This window comes from Pituophis catenifer, unplaced genomic scaffold, assembly GCF_029215685.1.
Source record: "Pituophis catenifer annectens isolate HBS135680 unplaced genomic scaffold, rPitCat1.0.hap2 SCAF_3, whole genome shotgun sequence".
Taxonomy (NCBI): Eukaryota; Metazoa; Chordata; class Lepidosauria; order Squamata; family Colubridae; genus Pituophis; species Pituophis catenifer.
Genome location: NW_027256883.1, coordinates 180,876,944 through 180,899,387, shown reverse-complemented (window position 1 = coordinate 180,899,387; position 22,444 = coordinate 180,876,944). Strand labels below are relative to the sequence as shown.

The window sequence follows — 22,444 nt, the reverse complement described above, 5'->3', positions numbered from 1 at the left end:
TTCCGACGTCCCGATATAGTCAGTTGACGCCATCTCTGACTATTGGGGGCGAATCACTGGCTCCCACGGAGAGGGCTCGCAACTTGGGCGTCCTCCTGGATTCACGGCTGTCTTTAGAAGAGCACTTGACGGCCGTGACCGGGAGGATTTTCTATCAGGTTCGCCTGATTCGCCAGTTGCGTCCCTTTCTGGATCGGGACTCGTTACGCACAGTCACTCATGCCCTCGTCACCTCCCGCCTGGACTATTGTAATGCTCTCTACATGGGGCTCCCCTTGAGGAGCACCCGGAGGCTCCAACTGGCGCAGAGTGCGGCCGTGCGGGTGGTAATGGGAGCGTCATGGCGCTCCCATGTGACACCTCTCCTGCGCGAGCTGCACTGGCTCCCGGTGGTCTTCCGGGTGCGCTTCAAGGTTTTGGTTACCACCTTTAAAGCGCTCCATGGCTTAGGACCTGGTTATTTACGGGACCGCCTACTACCACCAATAGCCTCCCACCGGCCAGTACGCTCTCATAGAGAGGGACTCCTCCGGGTGCCGTCAGCCAAACAATGTCGGCTGGCGACCCCTAGGGGGAGAGCCTTCTCTGTGGGGGCACCTACCGTCTGGAATGAGCTCCCCCCAGAGATACGGAGGATCCCGGATCTGCGCACCTTCCGCCGCGCTGTGAAGACTCTTTTATTCCATCAAGCAGGCTTGGCCTAATCTCCTCCCTCTTTTAATATATAAATTTTAAATCTGTTCTTAAATTATTGGGGTGTTTTAATTTGTCTGGGCCAAAAAATGATTTAATTCGATTTTAACTGGTTTTTTAAATTTTTGTATTTATGTATCTTATTGCTTGGCTGTTCACCGCCCTGAGTCCTTCGGGAGTAGGGCGGTATACAAATCAAATAAATAAAATAAATAAATAAAATATTGAGGAGCTGCAGAAAGTGAAGTTACACAAGGGACATCTAGATAAACCCAACTATCCCAAGGTAAGAGCCTTTGTGAGGACTTACTTTGTGATGGTAAGAGCATGGTTACTTCTCTGCACTTATTGTGTCTGCAGATAGTCGCCAGCAGCCCTGTATGATGTGACCAGGTTCCTTCTGGACAAACAAGAACTAAAGGAACTCTTGCAGGGCCAATGTGAGGAATGTTTTCAGTATATCTATCAGATAAAGTCACCTAACTTCATTTGGAGGTAAATTCCAGTTGGAAAAATCCTTTGGAAATGTCAGGAACACACCAGAGCTTAGTTATCTAGGAAAAGTTTGAGCCAGTTACCCTTAAGAAAATGGGCAAGGTTCTTGGGTCTATGGGGTCTGGCCACATGTTTCAGACCTGTGCGCCTCCAAATTAAGGCCTCCAGGAAGGTGGCTGTGATGGAATGGCTTTTGATAAAACATCTTTGGGACATAATTGTGCATTAGATTTTTGCCCACAGCAGCCAATGAATCTGGTCAAACAGATGGGATGAAGAAGGACTCTAGCCAGTATTAACATTTGTTTGAAGGGATAGGGCAATTTCAGTTTCCTGAAACAGGCACTGATGTACCCCACTCATAAGAGTCCCCCATTGTGTCCAACAGTTTTGGGGTAGTGCCTAGTGGGCAGTATCCTCATTGAGACATGATTAGATTGTAAAATGGGTACTAGATAACTTCAAATGAAAATGATTAAAATCTCACTTAAGGCCAGGGGTGGGTTCCACTTACCTTTACTACCGGTTCACAGTGGGAGCATGCACGCTTCTACGCATGCACAGAAGCTTCTGCGCATGCACAGATCACCCATGATGATAATGTGGTGGGTGGGTGGAGCCTCCCACCAGTTTTATTACTGGTTCTATAGAACTGGACTGAACCGGGAGCAACCCACCACTGCTTAAGGCCTTGTTTTAGCACCAACACTAAATTGGGGTTGATTAGTATTGGGAAAGAGACCAGAGGAATATAACGATACTGATTTACCCTAGATGTCCCAACCACTTCTAATAGAGTTGACCTATTATAACTTGCTGGAGTGGTTATTGATGGAAGTCATATATAATGATATTACAATACTGTTCTTTCCTAAAGATCTATTTCTGGAAAGTTACATACAATATGCTGTTTGCACTATAATGGCCTGTCCCATACAGTACTTAATTGCTATAATTTAAGAATAATAATAAAACTATAAAATTATTGAACTATTGAAACAAGAATTATTGTTCAATTCTTATTATTGAACAATAAGAATTATCTGCAGATGCAGGGCAGTATGTCATTAGTCAACAAATTAGTGTGATCAATCTGAAACAGGTAAGACACTACAGGGTCTAAATCAGTGTCTAGAGACAATAAAAGATTGTATGAGAAACAACATCTTAGTACACTGAAAGGCTCATGTTCTCATTGTATTGGAAGTTTCATGTTCTTATTGCATTTTCAAGCATTGGAAAAAAACATAGCCTGGGCAGAGTGTAACTCCTCCCTGAAAGAATAGATACATAGTTTTATATCCATTCTCTTAACAACAATAAAGACTAAAGACGAATAGAAAAAAAATATTATTCTTGAGTTCAAAGCAATAAGATTAGCAAAAATTAAAGTCAAAATTTCAGCAAGTGATTTTGCTTTCAAATATGGAACCTATACATAGGGAATTTGATGTTTAGATTCTGGCTTTCTTTTTCTGCAATTTCAATGTTAACAGAGAGGATAGCATTCTTTTTCTGAGAAGTTGGACCACTTTGCTCATCTATTATTGTTTACTTAACAGTTACAAGGCACATTGTTGTTGTTAGAATCTCTCTTACACCTTGGAGTGCAGGATATGGATCTAGTCTTTCACTGAAAAGCCCAAAAAATCCACATTGGCAGCTTTTTCTGGATCAAAATAGGCAACAGTTGCTCATATTTCAATAAATTTTAAGTAAATTATGGTGTTTTATGCATAGACCATTAAAATAATTAACTGATATAAAGTACTGCCATTCAGTTACCAAGCAGCACACAAATCAAAACTATTAGTCCTTTATATCCTCACAGACTGCATATTTATTCCCAACCTTATTTCAAAGCAGTGCTGTTAATGTGAACAGATGCTAAGTGGACACAAGTGCAGGTTAGAATATATTTTAGTATGTAGCAGCTCGACCTTTACGATCCCATGAATAGGCAATACCTGGACGATGGGATCACATGGTTGTGGCAGCTTTTGCCGTATGACTTCCTGACAATGCAGATGCATCACAAATTGTGTTAGTTCAACTTCATCTATTATTATAGTATGTATCTAGTTTCCTAAGCTGTGAAACGTATAACCTGGAAATATACTGAAGTTCCATCATAGTAACAAGCATTTTGTTTGAGATGCTTTTATACTATGAAGGTAAGGAATGTCAAATTCTGTTTTTACCAGTGTCAAGGGTATAAATACTGTTCCAAAACAAAGACAAATATATATTTTTAACCCCTGTTATGTTTCCTTAAAGTCTCTTTCTGTGTACACATCCATGTAAATTTCTGGACAATAAGTAGTAGTAGTAGTAGTATGATATTGCTTTTACTCTGGAGCTTAATGTCAATTAATTCAGGAGTGGGTAACCCCCAGTCTGTGGTTTGGCAGCAGTTCACGGCATGCCAGAAACCAGGCCATGGAAACAAACGAAGCCCCATCTGAAGGATGTAGGCAGCACATGAATCCATGCCCCCTCAGTCCACAGCAAAATTTCTCTCCATGGAATCAGTTCCGGTGCCCAAAAGGTCTGGGGCCACTGGCTTAATCTAAATCCCCAATACTACCTGGAAATATCTTATCCACACATCAATCAAACCAACCTCCTTAAGTCTTTAGCCCCAGAACAGATGCTGCTATCTGCTGAGACAATATACTATTCCCACAGTATATGCATTATAATGACAGATGCAAAATATCTGCCAAACTGGATTCTTAAAGATGAAGCAAAAACCCTCATTTTTAATGCCCCTTATTTACAACATTTTTATTTGCTTATAAACATCTTTCTAGTTTCTGACTCTTATGAAAGAAAATTTCTTATTACTATTGACAAACAGCTCTCTCCATAGGCCAGTTAACCACTTTTACTTCATGAATGGGATGATGATACTGATGCTGTTAAAAAAATTTACAGTATTTCACATGGAAGAGGACCCAGAAATTGCCTGTTTGAGGTACCTTAAAAGGTGCATTACATTCTCTAATAGCACAGACATTTTTATGCATGATATTTTTACAAATCATTACATTCTAAGAGTATCAGAACAAATGAAATCATGTCTGTCTGTCTATTCTGAGGGAAAAGATATTATAGCAAAGTTCTACAAAATGCAAGATCACCTCATTTTGCCGAGTTTTAAAAATTCAGTATTAAACAGAATGAAATGGGGAAACTATTGCCAAGTTAAAAAGGGAAGAAAGATGAGGCAAAGATAGGCACATATATCAACAATGGAAAGTCAGGAACTAGTTAAGAGTACAAATTGGAGTAAAAACTCCACATAGCTCTTCTGACATAAAACAATTAAAATACGAACATGCAACTTCTGATAAACATTTATCACAAGTCAGAACTTGTTAATCTCTTTACCACATTTCAAGAAAAAAATATAAATGAACAATCAAACTAAGTATAAGCTTCAGCTGAGCAACCTATTCTATCAAGAAAAGGAATTCCCTGAATATCTTTAAAACTACCTTGTTTATAATCTTTCTATTTAAAAAAAAATCAGAAATACTGACAGTTTAACTCAAAAGCATACTTTAAAATTGAGAATATTTGGTGCATTTCATTTTAAACCGCATATAAACTTTCATATTGTTTAAAATCAGTTTTTTTTCTAATATATTTTCAACATTGAGGAAAAAAAGAGTCAGAAATGTTTTAATTTGGATATGTGAAAAGTATGACTCAATCTATCCTTTTCTCATTTTAGAATTTAATGTGAGAAAACTAGAGGAAACTAAATGCTTAGAATTTTTCAGAGAAAATATCAGAATCCGAGATATGGATGTAATTAGTAAGAGTCATAAGCATTTTTCTATTATAATAGCTGAACATAATTCCTACTGAAATAAGGAAATATATGTTTTAACACCATAAATGTTCTTCCGTATCAAGTAACTTTAGCAGATATGTTTCTTTTCACCAATTCTTCTATACCAAAGTTTTTTATGTGTATGTATTAAAACGTCATTATACTAGCATTTGCCTATATTGTATTGATCAGCAGAATTTGATCTTTTATTTAAGTAGAAATATTTCACCAATATGTGTACATAGACAAAATAAATTAAATAGATTTTATAGATCCAAATCCTTGGATTATATAGCATATATATAAACATAAACATTTAAAAAATGTTTTATGATCAAAAGTAGAATTGAACCAAGAACAAGTAAGATAAAAAAACCAGTAAGATTCATTTAAATAATGATTTATTTAACAGAATATGCAATTTAAATATTTTGCATAGGAGATGATTCAAAGAGCATCCAAATAGTTTAGAACAAAGATGGGAAGGGATGTCATTCAAAAAGTCATGTCAAACATACCTTTTCCAGAACTGCATCATCCACTAAACACATCAGTTTGGAACAAATGTCTGGTGCCTATTGCAAGAGAGAGCTTGGAGAGTTACAACTTAAAGGAACTGTGACCTTGTAAATGGAGGCCACAAGTAGTCATTGAAAATCATTCACTTTTAGAATGGCCCTTTAAAAAAATCCTTCAGGTTTTATTTTCAAACACATCTGCAAAAAGTAGAATTCGAGTAACACAGTAACCTGTGTTTAGGCTCTACTGTTTAGGATGAAAATGGAAAATTGTTTATATGTTCCTGTCCCAGTAACTATGACTACAAGAGGTAATGAAGAAAATGTGCACAAGATACCCCTCCCAATTCTATTAGTCTCGATAGCAATAGCTACACACACACACAATGATTAAATGAACTGCAGCATTTGCCTAATTAGTCTAATCAGTAGAAATATAGGGAAATGATTAAGACAGAATAATGAAGATCATTTTTCTGGTCCAAAACCAGACATTTTTACTGAGAGAGTCTTTCATTATTAACATTTCTATACTAACCAAAATGTTCACTTTTTTTTCCCAAAAGACACATATTGCTTAACTGAGAAAGAGTAAATACTGTATGCATGTTTAAATACCTAACTGTAAAACACTGTAAGAAAGATATGAGCTGCTACAGACCTCAACTGGTTAGGATTTACAATTGTGTTTTCCCATAGTGAGACAATGTAATGCAAATTGACTAAATTCAATCCACTTACAATTTTACCATCACAACAACCAGTTTGATTGGATTCATCTACTGGTAATATGCAAGCACTACTTCTTTTCAATTTAAAACTGCCTTCCATTGGGATGAGAAAGTTGCAATGAAATTGGACTTCAGTTTCCTTGTATAAACAACATGGAAACTGAATGAATCTCATGTCTTATCTCCAATATCATTTTGCAGAGTCCAACCGATATTCTCTTCCCCACTCCCCACCATCTCACTTTTTATTTGGGCTCATAACACAATATCCTTTGGTCTTAAAAGTTCGTCACAACAGTTAAAAAAAACATTAAAATATTCTGCATAATCTTGAATGCAATATATTAATATTTGATTTAGCCCCTAATAATGCAAAGAACAAAGCACAGTTATATTGTCACTAGTTATTACTTTATATCCAAAGTCTTATCTATATGCTCATAAACTATAAAATATAGTGCTATAGAGACCCAGAAAAACTAGTCCTTAGTTCAGAACAATAACACTATGACCATTAGAAAATATTTCTACACACTTATTCATTATGGAAAATGTATTCACATCATACTGTACTCAAATGTGTAATAATGCAAACACAGTATATGGTTTACTAAGTGACAATTTATTTTGATAAATGTAGGTTTCCATTAAGAAACACCCATTTGTAGTTAAATCAATGATACTGTCTAATTGTAAAAGGGAAGCTAATTATTTCTCTTGCTTTTCTTTCCTTCTTTTATTGAAGAAATATCAGCATATAATTAAAAAACTGATTAAGAAAAAAGGTAAGAGGAAAAAGGCAGGTTCAGCAGAGATGCACTTTACCTCAGTTTTCTAACATTGTATTCATCGTAAGAAATTAGTTATTAAAAGCCCATGCATCTATATAAATCATAATTAAATGAGCGGATTGTGTGTGTATATGCATCTGAAGAGAGACTAACATTAGTCAGGGTTTGTATTCTTTCCATGCATTTTATTAACTATATCCATCTTTTACCGTGTTTCCCCGAAAATAAGACCCTGTCTTATATTTTTTTGAATCCTGAAATAAGCGCTTTGCCTTATTGCCATGTGCTCAAAAGCCCGATTGGGCTTATTATCAGGGGTTGTCTTATTTTGGAGAAAACAGGGTAGGATAAGATCTCAAAATGGTCTCTACGTAAGATAACTTATTCAATTAAAAAATTAAAACAAAATAGGCTACTAACTGTTTAAAGAGCAGATAAAACCAGGCCAGCCATAAATGAAAAAGAAAAGCTTAGCAAAATAAAATGTATTCAAGGTTCTTTCAAAGACTACCAGTAAGAGAGAATTGTAAATGTTTAAATGTTTCTGAAAAATGGGATTACATTAATAAGATGCTATTTTAATACTTTCTAATTTCATCAACTGTAGTTAAGATTTGATATCAGAGTTTAAGGACAACCTTAAGCCCTTGGAAAGGTTATTAAGAAACTAGGTATCTTTCAAATAGACTGATCCCAAACAACTCAGGACTTTGAAGATCAATACTAGCACTTTTAATTCATTCCAGAAATGGATCATAAATAAAACCAATGCAAAATTGGAATGATGTGATCACAGTGCTTATCAAATACTCTTGAAAGATGAATTTCATTAATATGAAGTTTCCAAGACAGCCATAGAAAAGGACCATTGTGCTAATATGGTACAGACATAACCAAGCTGGCCATAAAGATTTAGTCTAAAAAAAAGTTATCTTGGTTTTGATAGAGAATTTTATGCTTCAACAATTTTATCAGACAACCAAAATCTGGGTCTGAATATGATTATTTCAGAGAAAATCAGACTACTCAATATTCACTTTGTATCTCAGAAGATTGCTTTTACATTTAGCTCTCAGATTTGAGAACAAGAAAAAGGTTTTATGCCTATATAATGATAATGAAAATGAAAATACCTAAAGCAAGTTAAAAATGATAAGTAAATAGAAAAGTAGCATACTGAAAAAATAGAAACAGAAAAGAAAAGAAATAGAAAAGAAAAGTAGCATACTGAAACACGTGTACTATAGAATACAGGACAAAGAGTTCTAAAGACAAGCAGCTCCAAGAACAATCTTCCTTCCAACTGTGAGGAAGCAATCAATTCATTCAGTTCTTCTTTTCACAGGATAAAAATACCCTCTATAAAAATCAGTTTCTTGATAAATAATGGTTGTGTTTTGGGATCATGGAAATCTTCAAAGTTTTATAAAAACTTCCCAAACCACACTGAATTATGTATCACTTTGAGAATCCAACAGCCAGCACCAAAATTTCTAAATTAAGGACAAATGTTTTATACTTTAAAGTGCTGTTAGAATGTTTTAGAGCAGAATGGGAAAAAGTTGATTAAAAATCTGGACTAAAAAAGCAGAACTTACCAGAAGGCTAGCTCCAGATTGGAATAAGTTGTAAGGGTAAAGAATGCGTTCATAGTGAGCACGTATATGTGATCCCACTGCTTTGCCAGGAGCAAATCCCATCTTGGTAGCTATTTTAGTCCATTTTCTGTCCTTGCAAACCAAGTCAAATCCACCTTCCTCTGCAACTAGCTATAAAGTAAAAATGTATCATGAAAACAATGATAAAAATACAGCTAATAAATGGCACTTTGTCTAAGTATGTAGTTTTTTGCTTTATCAGTAACCTATAAGTTATCAATAACAAAATAGTAATTTGATGTACTGGAGAAAAACTAAGTTTTAAGTAATCAACATATTCTCCAAAAATGGGTGAGCTCTTCAAGCTCACCACTTAATTCTGGCAAAGGTACAATTCCTTATCATTTTCTAATAGAAAACAAAAATCTGTTCTATAATCTCTAGAAGAGTGATCCCCAATCTTCCCAGTTCCATGAACCAGCAGCAGAAATGGCAACAATGGTGTGGGGGAGGGATGATTTTGCACACACAACCTAATCCTGTGCATGTGCAGTAGAGCTTTGCACGCTTGCCTGCAATTTTAGCAGGCCAGTTTCCAACAGGCTGCGGACCGGTAGTGGTTCATGGACCTGGGTTGGGGACCCCTGCCTTAGAATATGTCGATTTTTAAAAAACAAAAAATCAGTAGTCATAAAACCAATTGAAAACTGAAACTGAAAATCCCATATACAGTATAAAATAAAGCCTTATTTGCACCTTGTCCATGGCAAAAAAAACTGTATGCCCCCAGTCATCCCAAGGTTGACATTATAATCTGAATTTTATTTCTAGAAAATGCATCCTTTCAGTGGCTTTAAGAACCATTTCTAAATTTTGTCAAAAAGTCTAATACATAACTTACCCGGTTAAGCTGGAACAAATCTAGAATTTTTCTTTCTACATGTGGAATTTTCAATGCGCATCCCTGGAGTTCCCAGAACTTTGCTATCTGGTCCAGAAAATTCAGTTTCACCCTAGTCTGAGCCTATTAAAATATAAAGTGGATATATTATACAGAAATCAGCTTTCATTTTGATTGTTTCAATCAATTCTTCAAGTCATTTTGTACTTTGAACAAAAGAAACTGTAAATAAAAGATGGCCTTTGGCTGTTCAAATGGAGAAGTTTTTGTTGCCCACTCTCTAGAATATCATTCTTCAGAGATCATATTCATCCCAACCTTGCTAGCTTTTCAGAAAGCCTTGAAAAAAGATCTGGCTTTGCAACTGAGCCTGGAGCCCTGCTACTGTGGCTGAGCTTGTTTCTTGGGTATACTAAGAGTGAATGTTTGCCACATGTTATTCCCTGGCTGCTATTTTATGTTATTTATTGTTTACCATATTGTTTGTATTGTGTTTTTAATTATTAGCTGCCCAAAATCATGCAATTGAGATGGGCGGCCACAAATTTAATAAATAAATATTTATTTTCCTATCCATATTTCAGTGCTTAACATAGCAGTAAGAGAAATATTAGATATATTTCTAAACAATCATATGTGATACTTGGACAATCACTTTCTGTTTAAATACAGCTAGTATTCTAATGAAGTACAAAAATATTTCTTTTAAAAATCTGTCCCACTGAAATTATCAAAAATAAAATTAGAATCTGATATACTGGGTATACAGTTACAGTCAAATTCAATTTGAAAACCAGGAGGTATGTAAACACTGGGTTTTCCAGCCCTTGTACTCAAGCTCATATATTTCTAACTTATTCATTAATGATCTAGGTCAGTGATGACTAACCTTTTTGCCATTGCGGGCCAGGAGCAGGGGGGGAGGGGGTCACGTGCATGCATGCCCACACCCATAATTCTATGCGCCCCGCCCCCGCGACCCCCCCTCCCTCCGCTTCTGGCATGGTGGGCCCGTTTGGCCCGTTTTTCTCTCTCCCCAGGCTTGGGCCGTTTCCAGCCTCCAGAGGGCCTCCGGGGGGGAGCCATTTTCACCCTCCCCAAGCTCCTAGAAAGGCTCTGGAACCTGGGGAGAAAGAAAAATGGGCCTTCCCCACCACCACACCGAGTCCCTCTGGAGACAGAAAACAGCTTGTTTCCCTACTTCCGGTGGGCCTACAAGGCCCAAAAATCAACTGGCCAGCACACACATGCGCGTCGGAACTGAGCTCGCATGCCCACTGATATGGCTATGTGTGCCACCTGTGGCACGCGTGTCATAGGTTTGCCATCACAGATCTAGGTTCTCTATCTGTATAGTATGATGTATAAATTCATTATTAATGTAATTTATATTTCTGGGGTCATTACCTCCAATTCATTCAGCCTTTGGATTCTTGGAGTAAAATGAAGTTTATCAACATCACATGCAAATGGAGGCTGCCAGTCCTAAAAAAAAAAAAGAAAAATAGTAAGTTTGATCTGAAACATTTCTTACTGCATTTTCAGATATTTAGAAATTTAACTGAAAAAAGTATAATAGTGGATTACATCTTACAAGTGCTATGGTTGACAAGGGCAATTTGGAAATCACAGCAATGAGGATCAAGCAAATATATTAGTGCTCACTGCCCTATCTTTGACGTCTTTTGTCTACTGGGAACAGGTGAAGTACTAAGAACATTTGTTTTATATTTTAATATTGCCTACAATCAGATAATTAAATGACTTTGTGTTAAAAATTAGTGTATCAGATTAGTTTTAAATATAGTACAAGTAATTTTCCTTGGTTTTTTGGAAAATATGGTATTTCTTCACTTTTTTAAAATCTCAATTTAAATGCAGCACCAGAAAGTGAACTTGTATAATTAAACCCAAATCGTCTTCAGTGTTTTTGAACACTACCACTATATGAGCTGCAAGCTCCCAGTAAATTTCTGGGTTTCAATGTATTTTAAAGCCCCACACAATATGGGACCAGGTTACTTGCAAAATCTTTCTCTTCTTTCTCTGATGGTTTTGGTCTGTCCTTCCAGATCTAGCAAGGTGAACATGTTCTGAGCATTGTTGCTAAAACAATCATTATTGCTAAAACAAACTGATGAGTCACTGAAAGCATGCCTTCTTTGTATGGCACCTATCTGAAGAGTTTGAAATATGGACAGTTCCCAGTTTATTGATCTTTCATAAGGCCATGAAAACCCAGCTCTTCCTCCAGACAATGGAGTTGGGATGTTAGTATGGGGAGCCTGGTAGAAATTTATGTGACTAGTGGCTTTCTAGTTTTACAGGTAGTCCTCGACTTATAACTGTAATGGAGCCTTGCCAATTATGGTAGTAAACTACAATGGTTATAAAGCAGGTCATCATGTGACAAACACAATTTTATGACTTTTTTCTGCAGTGATCAGTCGCAAATGCTGTGGTCATTAAATAAGAGTCAGTTTGGTTTAGTGTTAAGGCATCAAGCTAGAAACCAGGAGACTGAGTTCTAGTTCTGTCTTAGGCATGCCTAAGGCTGGGTGACTTTGGGCCAGTCATTCTCTCTTAGTCCAACTCACCTCACACGGTTGTTATTGTGGGAAAAATAGAGGAGGGAGGAATATTTGATATGTTCACCATCTCTCCCCTTTATTCGCTCACTATCAGTATTTTTTGTCAAAAACTGAAGTAAATGCCAGTTTTCAGCAAAATTTCATAAATCAGTCATGCGACCACACTGCAAATACCATAAAAAGTCAAGGACTACCTGTATTGAGCCTTGATATAGCTTTATTTGATTTCTTTGTTTTACTGTAATACCTTGTTTTTATTTTGTTGCTTGACCAGTATTTCTTATACAGATGGATGACAATATTTTTTATTAAAGCAGTATTCCATCCAACTTACAATCAAATTACAATAAAACCAATAAAATATAAAATATAGCAAGCATGATGGAGGGGTCTCATTCTTCCTTGCCAAAGACCTGGGTGAAGAGCCAGTCCTTCACAGCTCTTCTAAATAGCAACAGAGTGGAGACCCTCTGGATCTTGTGGGTGACCTTTTTCCAGGGAGCAGGGCTCAACTGGACTAATAAATAAATAATGAACTTCTTTATATGGCCAAAAAAAAAATCACCTATGCACTACTGAAATTTATTCCACATGAATTTTCAAAAGACTGTATTCTCTCAATACAGGTCAATTGTATACAATTAAATAGTTATATTTCAATCCTTATCCCATCAGCATAGTTAAGTGACTGAGAATGAGAGAAAATGATAGGCAGATTTTTATGTATTAAGATTCATTGCTGGCAGGGGGTTAGAAACTGAGTCATTCAGATTTTAATCTATACATATTGCTATTTTGATTTTTTTTCATGACAGTTTGCTATTTATACTTATTTAGCATACAACAATTAGCGGAACAACAGAATATGGAATATGCTCCATTAATCTACAGTGGGAAGATGTTTAGTAATGGAGATGATCTCATCACAGTCACAATAACTTTGGATCCCTGCCTTGCTATCACTAGCTAAACTACAAGGCACAGAATACATTGTTACCTCCATATGAGGCTGTACCTTTACCAAGTTGTCTATACAGCACAGGTAATGAGACACTCCTTCTTGAGACCAAAACATAATGCAATTTGCTATTGGTTAGTTGTTTCATAGCTTCTTAAAATTTTAATCATAATTTCAATGACTGAAGGATGCTTTTAGTAGCTTTCTTGTAACAACGGAAAGGCTTCTGCACATGTGCAGAAGAGTCTTCCAGTTACTACAGGGATCCCCAATCTCTGATCCGCAGCCTGATCCGCAGCCCATTTGGAACCGGGTTGTGCAAGTAGGCGGTGGGTGTGAGTGCAAAACTATCCCCCCTTGCTGCCACCTCTGCCAGTCCAACGAACAGAAAGGTTGGGGAACGCCGAGTTACTAGAACTTCTGGAAAATTCTCAAAGCAAAACAAAGCAACATAGCTATTTTGGTGTTAAAAATGAGAGGGTCACCTTGCTTTACAAAATAGCTTCAAGCCTTCATTGAAGCCAAACACCCCCTTGAAAACCTGCATCGCTCTACAGACAATGTACAGTATAAATATCTATCAAAGCAGATTAAAAAATGCCTCATAGCATAGAATAAGCAATCCAACATCTGCCAGTTATATGATATATGAATATTCTTCAAATCTGTTTCCAGCAAAAATGTGGTCCCAATCTTATAGATTTGGGGAAGAACAAAATGCCAAAAATAAGACTGGAGCTGTACAAAATCAGCGTAAAAAAAGGAAGAAAAATTAAAATATTGTGTGCTTGCCCATTTTTCCTAGTAATGCCTCCCACAAGACCATTTCCTTCCTTCCCATTTGGATTCATTTTTGGTTTCAGAAGTTGATCTGAAAAGAAAAACACTCAGAAAATATATCAGCAAGGAAGAATTTATGCAATGAATCCTAGTTTTCTCTACCAAGTTCATCTTTCTATTATTGTTATATTAAAAAAAAAAAAACCTCCAATGATTGAAAAGCCTATTGTTCCTCCACCATGTTATATGTCCCTTTGAAATATTATTCTCATCTTTTTTCTCTAAGAATATAACCATAAATATGATCTTAGCAAAATAGGATTTTGTAATATGTTAAGAAAATGTTCCTGATACAGTATATGGTCAATTTATTATCTACTTCTATGTTTATATCCTATTAATATCTTATTTCTGAAACATGCACAAAGTAAGTTCTTCAATTTTACAGTCCAACTGCAAACAGTACACACATAGTCCTTGACTTATGACCACTTGTTATCAATCATTCAAAGTATGACAGATTCCCCCACAAGATACTAATGACTTGGTTCCAAAGTTTTGATGACTGCGTCCCATCACCTAACCACATTTTGAGTGCTCTACAGCCAGCTGAAATTTATGGCCTTTGCAGCATCCCAAGGTCATATGACTGCATTTTTTGTTTTTGCCAAAAACTGGAGTTTATTTCTGTATTTCAGCAAAACCGTTCAACGCAATCAATGGATTTGCTTAGGGACTGGGGGTTTTATGGCAAATAATGCCATAAAATTAGGTCAGTCATATGATGTCCTGCTTTATAACCATTACGACTTACAACCTTAATGGGCAGACTCCATTATGGTTATAAGTCAATAACTCCCTGTACATCTAATGCATTACTTACGTATGTTACTTTGCTAAAGATTTAAAAACCTTCTGATCAGTTCTTTTCCTGGAAAAACATTTTGCCAACTTTTTAAAATAGTTATTTGTTCTGTATTTATTTCTTTTATTGATCATTCATACAGATCATTAGAGATTGATATAATCAGGATATAGCAGTAACCTTTTTCTGAAAAAATAGCTTGCTTCACTACTGGTAAATCATTATAAACATTCACTAACTTAAGTATTAAATTATTTGTTGCTTTGCATACAAAAAACTAACATGGTTCATTATGTAATAATGCTAAATCCAATACAGTACAATATCACAGGTTGTACTGTATTTACTGATTAATATTTATTTTTCTATCCTTGGATTTTAAGGTTTATATGTATACCAAGTTTCTTAATGTATGCAATGCATGACTCCAGGCTGTCCTCACAGCTCTAGATGCCTTCACTAGATGCTCTCTACTTCATAAAATAGGCATGCCTCCACATGTCTTAATTCACAAAAAGCATCAGGTTGGTTTATATCTGTTAAAGGCAATAGTAGAACATGTAATCTTATATTATGAAAGACAATAATATATTTTCCTTCAGGAAATACTGGACTTCCAAACTTTAATATGATGTAGATGAAGCAATACATAAAAACTATGAAGTCTTCTCAGTACTGTAATGGAAAGGCAAGCTAAGAGCATTAATATAATCAGAGATAAACTTTCAAGAATTGTCAGAGTCTGCAAAATTATCTTCTACATTGCTGAAAAGAAGGAAAAATACTACCTCTGAATAAATTGTACAGAAAAGTTTACAGATCAGATCCAAACCATCATACAGTCTATATATGGCTTCACCAGAACTGCAAATAGGATATTTGTTTAAAGGACTTTGAATGAATGAGCAACATAATGGTGTAACAATCTCTTTAGCAGGAATTACAGATTTTCTTGAGGAATCAAACAATCAAATCCAGGTCACTGAGAGAAATGGTAGTTAGAAGGGGATCTGGAATAGAAATGAGAATGGATTTTTAATCAAGGAATAATGGAATGACTGGATCCATAGCCATCCACTGGGGATGAAGGAGAGCAGATTGATGAAAGCAGCATTGTATTGTAAACCCTGCTCCAGGAATAATGGACACTACAATGCAGATCACCATAGAATCAGATGCTTGCACATATGTGCTAGTCGTTCCCGACTCTACGGGCCAGTGCTCATCTCCGTTTCAAAGCTGAAGGCCCAGCGCTGTCCGAAGATGTCTCCATGATCATGTGGCCAGCATGACTAAACGCCAAAGGCACACAGAACACTGTTACCTTCCCACCAAAGGTGGTCCCTATTTTTCTACTTGCATTTTTTTCCTGCTTTCGATCTGCTAGGTTGGCAGAAGCTGGAACAAGTAACGGGAGCTCACCCTATTACGCAGCACTAGGGATTCGAACCGCTGAATTGCTGATCTTTTGATCGACAAGCTCAGCGTCTTACCCACTGTGCCACCACATCCAATCAGATGCTTACCCTGCTTTTAATGATAACACTAGACTATCTTTTACAAGTGTTTTGGTCAGTTTATCTAGATTAGAGTTCAGTATCATCTTGATATAATGCAAAGGTTTCATTTCCTTAAAAAGATGGTAAGCAACATGTGTTGTCATATCAAGAAACAAAGATTATTCTTACTTTTAAGAATTTTAATATTATAAAGATTAAAATGTTTTAATATTTTAAGACTAATAAAATACAGTGAGGCAAATGATATTGAGACTGATTCAGCTATGAAGCAAGGTACATGTACTTGTCAGCAGATGGGATAGAACCAGGGCAATTCAGATTGCCCTGGTTCAGATCCATTATAGATTATTACATGAATTAGGTGGCATATGCCTGGGTTTATGCACTTCCCTTTTCTTCACACCAAAGATAAATTTAAAGCTTTCATTACCCTATCAGCAACTATGGTTTCTTGATATTTTTTTCAACCATAATCTAAGAATAATATTTTGTCACTTCATGATTTATAATCTGGACCTGGTTTTTTCAGTGACAACTTCTGGACTTAACTTGCAGTAGGAAATTTGCCATCTCTTTCATAGTGAAGAAAATAGATGTAATGATAAATGAAATAAGCTATCACTTCTGAAATTAGGTCATGTAAATTCAATGAAAAATAATTGGTTTTTTTAATATTAGGAAATACAAATCTTGACAGTGAGCAATTACGGTAATTCACATTTCATGAGCTATAAAACTGTTCAACAATGTATAGAAAATTATAGCAAAAATGAGCTTGAAGGTGAACTGAGATAAACAATAATACAATTATGAGAGAAATAACTCTCAAAACAGAGAAAAACATCTGGGTCAGCACATACTAAAATTCACCACCATATTTTCTAAATATTAAGAGGATAAAGGGTAACACATCTAAAGCAACATTTAACACATTAAATCGTTCACAAAAAGAGTTTCCCAATTTAATTTATTTCATAAGAATTGTAAAGTGTTTCAAGATTGGAAGTGAAGATTCATTTACCACCTGGGCAGAATTCTATAGAAACCATCATCCCTCCCATTTAACTAACTGCTCTTTAATTAGCTGGCATTTATGATGCAGAAGCCAGCAAAAAGCAGTTCTTTAGACAGAGTTCTGGATTAGTAATATAAAGTATGATAGATTTTCCACTTTTGGAAATGGATTTTATGTTAATTATGATTAGATTGTTTAAATTTGATCTATTCATACTCAGAAAAAAAACTCTAACTTTTCTATCAATTCTGCTTAAATCAGAAGATCAAATACGGTGCAAATAACTCCACTAAACAGCCTTTACTATTTTTTTTTGCCATGTCATCAGAACATAATTGGTTACAGCTAACTAGAATTACTTGATTCCCAAGCTTGCTACAGCTGCTTTAATTCAAGATTTAGATCTTGATTAATCACAATTTGACTAACTGAATACTACAATGTAGATGAGGAAATAATCTATTTAAACACAAAAAATAATGTAATAATTTAAATTTCTAATTCTCAGAATATTCACCAAAGACTATGTTAGGAAATTCTGGGAATTGAAAGCCACATATCTAAAAGGCAACATATGGAAACCTGTCCTAAGTAGAAATATGGGAGATAGATATCATGAAAAATCAAGAAACATAGGAAAATAATTTAACACAGGACTCAATAAAATAGTTTGTAATCAATTGTTATAACTGAAAATCTTGTTTCAGGAATATAATTTAGTGCTCTAGTGCACAGACACATAGTTTATGAAGTGCAACATATCTGTTTGAGATTTTTATTTTGAAAACTTTGTTGTCTAGCATTTTGAAAAATAAATTGCAGTTCTAATAAATATAAATATTAAAATAAAATAGCTCCAAGTATGTCTAAATGTATAATGTTCAATATTTTAATCTCTAAAATAACCTCTAAGTGAACATGAATGATAAAGGTCTAATACTACAAATGAGAACTTTGTTAATTTTAAAAGCAGAAGGTAGAAAAGAATTCCCAGTTTTGAATGGTATCTACTTCTTAGCCAGAAAGGGGTATTTTCTGCCAATGAATGTATATACTGTTCATGATAATAAAGGGACCATTTTCCCTGAACATTTTAGACGAGATATTTCTCTAAAAACTTGCATTCTGCAGCAGGTTCAGTGCTTTAAATAGTGTATAGTTTACATAAGTCCATACTAGTACATAAATATTTATTAAATGTACATATGCTATCCAATATATAAACATTTATTTAAATCAATGTACTTACAATTATTTCAACAAGTCTAAAGTTTGTACAATCATACAAATCCTGTGAGATTTAGGAGCAGCTAACTTTACTGATATCATTAAATAATGTGGCATTTGGGGTTATAGCCTCTAACATCAAGAATTTAAATTGTTACAAAAATTGTTTTCAATAACAAGGTGAGAAACAGAAACTAGATTATTTTAAACAACAAATGGACCAGATTGAAATACTGAGTCATTATCTGGATTCACAAAAATCCATGGGCACATTTTCCACATCATAGGAACATACGCCACCTTGCTGGATAGGTTTTCTTCTTAGTCTGCAGGAAAATTACATTTAATTTATGTCAGCATACTTTACATTTTTCCATTAGCTTATATTATTTAAAAATAACAGTCAAAAAGAGAGATCCACACAAAAATTCAGGCCAGATAAACATAATTTTAGACTTTTCCACGCATTATGGAAAATGAAAGCTATTTATACACATACTGGTAGTGTGCCTCTTCAAAATGATATACTCACTTTCTAGAACAATTGACTGCCAAGTCCAGAAAAAATATGGAGTTTGTTTAAGTATCAGCAATAAATGCATCAAAGCAGACATGGCTGCGTAATCATGGTACACCTTATATTCCATGTAAGGATCTGTAAATCAGATGTGTTGTCCAATATGACCTCTATTATACACAACTAGGCTTTATTATAAAAGTGGTATTACTTACAAAAAGAGTTTCAATGTGGAACACATGTTCTCTGACAGTGTGAGATAACAAATTCAGAGACCAGGCATGGAAAATAGTATTTTTCTTGAAAAATACCTTAACAAAACAAATTAGTTTTTTTTCCCCACAATATGCACCAATTAAATGAAACACGTGTCTCACTTATTTTCATTTCTTTTTCTAAAATAGACTAGATTTTATTTTAAAAACCTGGCCTTAATTGACAAAACTCCCAGGTAACAGTAATTCACCTGCCATTTGGTCATCCCAGTTTTTGAACTGTATCTCACAAACATGTACAAAGCTGCCCCAAAACACCAGAATTTAAAGTGATTGTAAAATAAAGGCTTGCATGACAATCTTATAGAAATTTTGTCTGATTTTATAACAAATTTAAATATAGAAAAAATAATTTAGAGAATCTACAAAATATTTATTTCATATATTTTTTAAATCAGAAACTGTATAACATGTAAGTGCTATCCCACCGAGTACTACTTCTAAATAAACTATTGAAATAAGTGGATCACTGACTGGAACAAAAATGACTATTTTTTTATTAGCAGAAGTCCTACATACCACTTTCTCCAGTTATGTTGACAACAGTAATTAAAACTAAAAGTTATTTTCAAATGTATCCAAAACAGAACATAGATAAATTTTAATAGAACTTCTAACAATCAAACGTCTTAGTTTCCAAATTAAATGCTGTTAAGGACCCCTCACTATAATGAAAGCTGCCTGAGGCCATTTGGTCTTGTAAATGAAGATATTTTTGGTGGAAGGAATAGGTAACTCTCCTTTTAAGAACCAAACATGTGATTTTTCAGATACTTCCTTCTGATCCATATTTAATCTTTTTCACCAAATTAAAGTAACTGTAGTAATAAAGTCACAGCCAGTAACAATAAAAAAATAATTAACAGCTGTTTTACTCAAAACTACCCTCTTGCAGCCTGCTGTAGTGCCTGATAATATTTTTTAATGATGGAGACTTATCACCCTTCCCACTATGTATTGCACTCTAAAATGGTGGCCATGTCTGCCTAGGATTCTAAAAGAAAAGATTTCTCCAAACTCCAATGCAATATATTTATTTTCAACTTTAAATTGTGGATACTTTTATTAAAATCAAGCCAGATGGGTCCTGAATGTCCACAGAATTATTTTTATAGGTACAGAAAAGAGGGAAATAAGGAAATCTTCAGCTTTAGCTCAACCACAATGCCAACATGGAGGGCAACACCCAAGCAGCTGTCTCATTTAGGTCTTTACACAATGATTGCTCAAAGTATTTATATTGAAAGCAGTAGTGTAACTCTAAGAATTTGACACAGCTTAAACTTTGTTTGACAAAGTACCTGACTAGGCACAAAACTACTTTCAAAATATCCAACTTTATGAACTGGCTGTCTCTTTATAGCTATACAATTTCTTCTGAGGCTACTGCCTTGTAGAACTCCACATTTGTTTCAAACAGAAAAAAAAAAAAAAACATCTACCATACATGTTCCATTACTTGCCTGCAAGAAGAAAACATAAATCTAGTCATGCAGGGAAGTTTTTAAAAACCCTTTATGAAGTTGAAAACATGTCTGAAAGCTGCTGCACCCATGATGCCTTCAGTTGCTAGCTCTTCTTGGGTAGAAACAAAAGCTTCAACTGCTCTTTAAAAGGCACGGCCCACTAGCGACCCTCGGAGAAGTCATCCAGAGGAGGCCCTTCAAAAACAACCCCGAGATAACTTCTTCCTTTTGAGCTAAAAACGCAGCAGCTTAAGAATTGTTTCGTGCGTGAGAACGGGGTGGGGGGGGGTGGGGGGGCCCAGGGAGAAAGAGAGAGAAGAAACGCTACAAAAGTAAGCTGTGTGTGTGTGTGTGTGTGTGTGTGTGTGTGTGTGTGTGTGTGTGTGTTGTGGTTCCAAGATCGTCGGTTGGACCTCGCAAAGGAACTTTATTCGGACGGCAGAGGATTGCGAGTGAGTAGAGTTTCTCGAGTGGAGTCGGGGACCGAAGCCAGAGCGATGGGGGAGCTCGCCGGCAGCCATATTTATGGGTCTCCCACGGGGAACCGAGCCTCGAAACCCGCTTTGCTTACAAGGTCGGCCAAGCGACACCCCCCTCTCTCTCTCTCCTCTCTCAGCCGGGTGGAGTAGGATGGGGGGAGCTGTTCCGGGCTACAAAAACAAGCCGACCTGAAGCACACAAAGCTTTTTAGGACACCGGACCTCCTAGGATGGCCAAGGCGAGGAAGTGGCTCCCCCCCTCCCGTTCCGTTGTTTCTCCCTCCCCTCCTCGCTAGCCCCCCACGCAGGAAAGCCTCGAGCCCCACAGACCCTGAACAGATGGATAGCCGGGAATCCCTCTTAGGGAAGGAAGGGCGCACTTTCCCTCCCCCCCCCCACGTAGCGACGCGGGCGTGGGACGACGGCAGGAGTGGAAGCTTCGTGCGAGGAGGGAGTAAGGAAGGGGAGTTGGGGGAAAGTTTCGGAGTAGGCACGGAGGGGGACGCCCGGCAAGCGAGTTCAGCGAAAGCCTAGGAAGACGGGAACTACTTGGGGTCCCGGGAGGAGCGCGTCGAAAGGGGGCGAGTGGTCCGGGGGACGAGTCCCCCCCCCCCAGCCTATTTTCACGTACGGCTTCCACACACACACACACCTTTCAATGCCTGGTTGGGATGGGGAGGCAAGAGATCGACCCTCTCCCGCGGTTTACTCACCGGTGGTGGCCGCACCTTGCAGATCCCGGTCCGCTCGGCGATGGGCCGGATCTTGTGGATGAAGCCGAAAGGGTCCGCGAATTCTTCCCAGGTGGGCTCGAAAACAGGGCACTCTGGCGGCGGCAGGAACTCGGCCATGGCCAGCTAGATGGCCGGCAGGACAAGCACCTCCGACTCGGGCAACCGTTCCGAACAATCCCCCAACAGCCAAAGCGTCGCTGAACACCTCTAGAATGGACGATGTGCCTCCGCGCAAAAGGGAGGGAGGAGGAAAAAGAGTCCGCGGATGAGGACGCTCTATGAAAAGTAACCCCCCCCCTCCTACACACACACACGCCGCTTTTTTCTTAGGGGCTGGCGTTGGTTCTCGCCACATGGGGTGCCAAGCCCTCCTTCTCCTTCCTTCTCACCCCTTTGTTTGTGGGTCGGGATTACGGGCTGCGAGACTCTTCCAAAGCAGTTAACAGAAA

The 22,444-nt window shown here is 36.8% G+C and overlaps 1 protein-coding gene across 3 annotated transcripts in view; it reads right to left on the bottom strand.

Moving 5' to 3' along the window:
* The window catches only part of KDM5B (lysine demethylase 5B), a 58,234-nt gene extending 36,021 nt beyond the window's left edge, over positions 1-22,213 (bottom strand). For 2 of the 3 annotated variants that reach the window (XM_070941611.1, XM_070941614.1), the window contains exons 1-5: positions 21,975-22,213; positions 10,976-11,053; positions 9,569-9,691; positions 8,668-8,838; positions 5,548-5,604 (exon numbers count right to left, since the gene is read on the bottom strand). In XM_070941611.1, coding sequence (XP_070797712.1) covers positions 5,548-5,604; positions 8,668-8,838; positions 9,569-9,691; positions 10,976-11,053; positions 21,975-22,112 — 567 coding nt within the window. In that variant the 5' untranslated portion in view covers positions 22,113-22,213. The remainder of the gene's footprint in view (positions 1-5,547; positions 5,605-8,667; positions 8,839-9,568; positions 9,692-10,975; positions 11,054-21,974) is intronic. The other variant, XM_070941613.1, reaches the window with a different exon arrangement.
* Positions 22,214-22,444: the final 231 nt, after the last annotated feature.